Below are 2710 nucleotides of genomic sequence, written 5' to 3'. Positions count from 1 at the left end.
AGGGCCTCCTCTGGCCCCGCTCCACCAGCTCCATGTCTCTCCTGTGCTGAGGCCCCTGAGCTGGAGGCAGCACTGCAGGGGGGTCTCCCCAGAGCAGAGCGCAGCAGAGGGGCACAATCCCCCCTCGCCCTGCTGGCCACGCTGCTGGGGATGCAGCCCGGGATGCCGGGGGCTCGCTGGGCTGTGACTGCTCATTGCCGGCTCATGATGAGCCTTCTCCACCACCAACACTCCCAAGTCCTTCTCCTCAGGGCTGCTCTCAATCAGTAAATCATTAAATCAGTAAAACACTATTGCAAATTAACTGACTTCTGGCCGGCACAAATCCTTATGCAGGAACAGCGAAAGCGGCTTTACTCTGACTGACATGGGTGGTGTTGGTGAACCACTAATATAAACACGAGTGATGTAAACCCAAGTGATATTAAATGCACCCACATGGTGCCATGATTTATTTCTAGATATGTTTAGCCGGTGATCTGTTTCTGCTGTCACGCACGGCAAAATTTGGTGCTGTCTCAGCCAAAGGGCTGGCAATCAGCAGCGTTTTGGGCTATGTTGCTGGGACTTTAAGCAATTTGCTTAACTTTTTGTTTCCCCAATATGAAATGAAGTTAAAACCTCCCTCAGGTCTTGCTTAGCTCAAAGGGATTATTTTAAATAGAATACATTTTTTCCTAAACACTAGGGGCAGTGTCTGTAGACTGGTCTCTCCTCTAGAGGAAGGCAAAGGTGCCTTGACTTTTCTCCTGTGGTGTGCAGAGGTCAGGAACAGCATTTTCACCAGCTCTTTCTCTCTCCTTCCCTCTCAGCTTCTCAGATGCTGATGTTCACTACATACCTCGCAGTTGTAGTTGCACTTTACCTCGTCCCCCTCACCATCTCGTCCCCTTGCATAATGGAGAAGAAGGCTCTGGGACCAAAACCAGCCATTATAGGTCACCGTGGAGCACCGATGGTGAGTAGTCTCAGATTATTTAGTACTCTATTGTGTGACTCTTCTGCCCGTGTCAAGGATGATACCAGATCTGATGGTCTCCAAGCTGCTCTCCAGTGAATAGATATGACAAATATAACTTTGAGGCACCCCTCCTGGCTAGAGTTACTGTCGTGGTAAATCAGAACATGAACCCCGAGTCAAGTCACGCCTCAGATGTTCCAGATGCTTTACAAAAAAAAGGGCAATCCATGCCTTCCTCAGAGTGATTTGTGCCATTGCGTTTTTCTGGCTGCTATTTCTGCTGGGGTTTTTTTGCTCTCCAGGCTTGAGCTGCAGCAGAAGTTTGTGATATTTTTTTTATTTTATTTTATGTTTTGCGTTTTTTTGGTTTTTTTGGGTTTTTTTTTTGAGCTTGAGGCTCAGTCGTCGTGTCCTTTGCAGGACCCCACCAGTAGTGGTTAAACTCAGCTCACAGCAAGATGCCTTGAGTATGTGGCAATCTGCAAAAACAAACAAACAAGCTGTGGTGACCCTACATGACTGCGCGGTACTCTTGCATTGCAGATCATCATGCGACTGGGTGAGGCAATGAAACGTTCTTGTCATCTGCCTCTGGGTAGACCCTGAAATCATAATCATATAGTCTTTTCTTCTCCAAGGTTTCTGGATGTGTCCAGGCTAAAGATAGAGCATGTAGCCTTGGGGACAACCCCAGGCTTGGATAAAGCTGTCCTGCAGTCTTTGGTCATGCTGGTCCGGGTTTCTCGTTTGGGTGCTTCTTTACTTAAGTCTGTTGTATCGTTGACCCTCCATCTCTCTCTGCTGGTTGATTGACTTCAGACAAGACAACGTACCGCAATGTAGGCACTGGCCTTGCAAATGTATATATATGTATTTTTTTTAAGGCTTCCAGCTCACTTTTTTGCTGACATTCAAAGCAGAAAAAATATCTGTATAGGCTGTCAGAACCTATTTGGCAGGCTGAAGCGTGCTTGAGCCTCCTCTCCAAATCCAAGAGTGCGCACTAGGAGTTGTGCTAGGTGAGATAAACACCTGTCATGACACAGAAGTATTTTATTTTAGCTCTCTTTATTTTTAATGATTTCTTTCTTTAAGGATTCCCTTGAAATGCCAGCTTCATTTGCATCACTCTTTTAACTATGTTGCCTCTGTGGGTGGTTCTGGGCATGATAAATGAAGTTCTGGACATGATAAATGCTTTTTCCTGTCCTACTGAGATTGTACCAACCATGAGGCCAGAAGAAGCCAAGTGAGAACCTGTCCTCTGGATACTTTCTGCATGGCAGGAAATCACAAAGCCTGTTAGGAGATTTTCTTCCTGTGGGATTTCCAGGCTTGTGTGCCCTTCATAGCCTTCTAAAGAAATTAAAGAGTAGACAAATTCCTTCTATCTTCCAGATGGTTTACAGAAACCTTATATGGAGCAAAACTCCCAGCAGAGACTTGACCCTTTGCTTTCTTTCATACTCTTCCTTGGAGCCAGCAAATACTCCTTGCAGGATGGAATAAACCATCTGGGAAGAAGATGTGTAGATGTGGTGCTGAGGGACATCGTTGAGTAGTAACTTGGCAGTGCTGGGGTAATGGTTGGACTTGATGACCTTAAAGGTCTTTTCCAACTGTAATGATTTTATGATTCTAAGATGCTCCTTGCGTGTTAGGGTGCAGAGGGTTGCAAAGGTTGATGAAAAGTGGTGGTGGAGGACGCTCAGTACCACATGTGGAACTATGGCCCAGGTGGTGTTCAGC

General features: G+C 46.2%; 1 protein-coding gene across 1 annotated transcript in view; it reads left to right on the top strand.

Annotated features, from left to right (window-relative positions):
• Window positions 1-2710, top strand: part of GDPD5 (glycerophosphodiester phosphodiesterase domain containing 5) — a 124707-nt gene that overhangs the window by 89434 nt on the left and 32563 nt on the right. The window contains exon 7 of the mRNA XM_009890984.1: window positions 813-958. Coding sequence (XP_009889286.1) covers window positions 813-958 — 146 coding nt within the window. The remainder of the gene's footprint in view (window positions 1-812; window positions 959-2710) is intronic.

Source organism: Charadrius vociferus, unplaced genomic scaffold (genome assembly GCF_000708025.1).
Source record: "Charadrius vociferus isolate BGI_N301 unplaced genomic scaffold, ASM70802v2 scaffold407, whole genome shotgun sequence".
Lineage (NCBI taxonomy): Eukaryota > Metazoa > Chordata > Aves > Charadriiformes > Charadriidae > Charadrius > Charadrius vociferus.
Note: the sequence above shows the minus strand (reverse complement) of the source record. Positions and strands in the feature narration are given on the sequence as shown.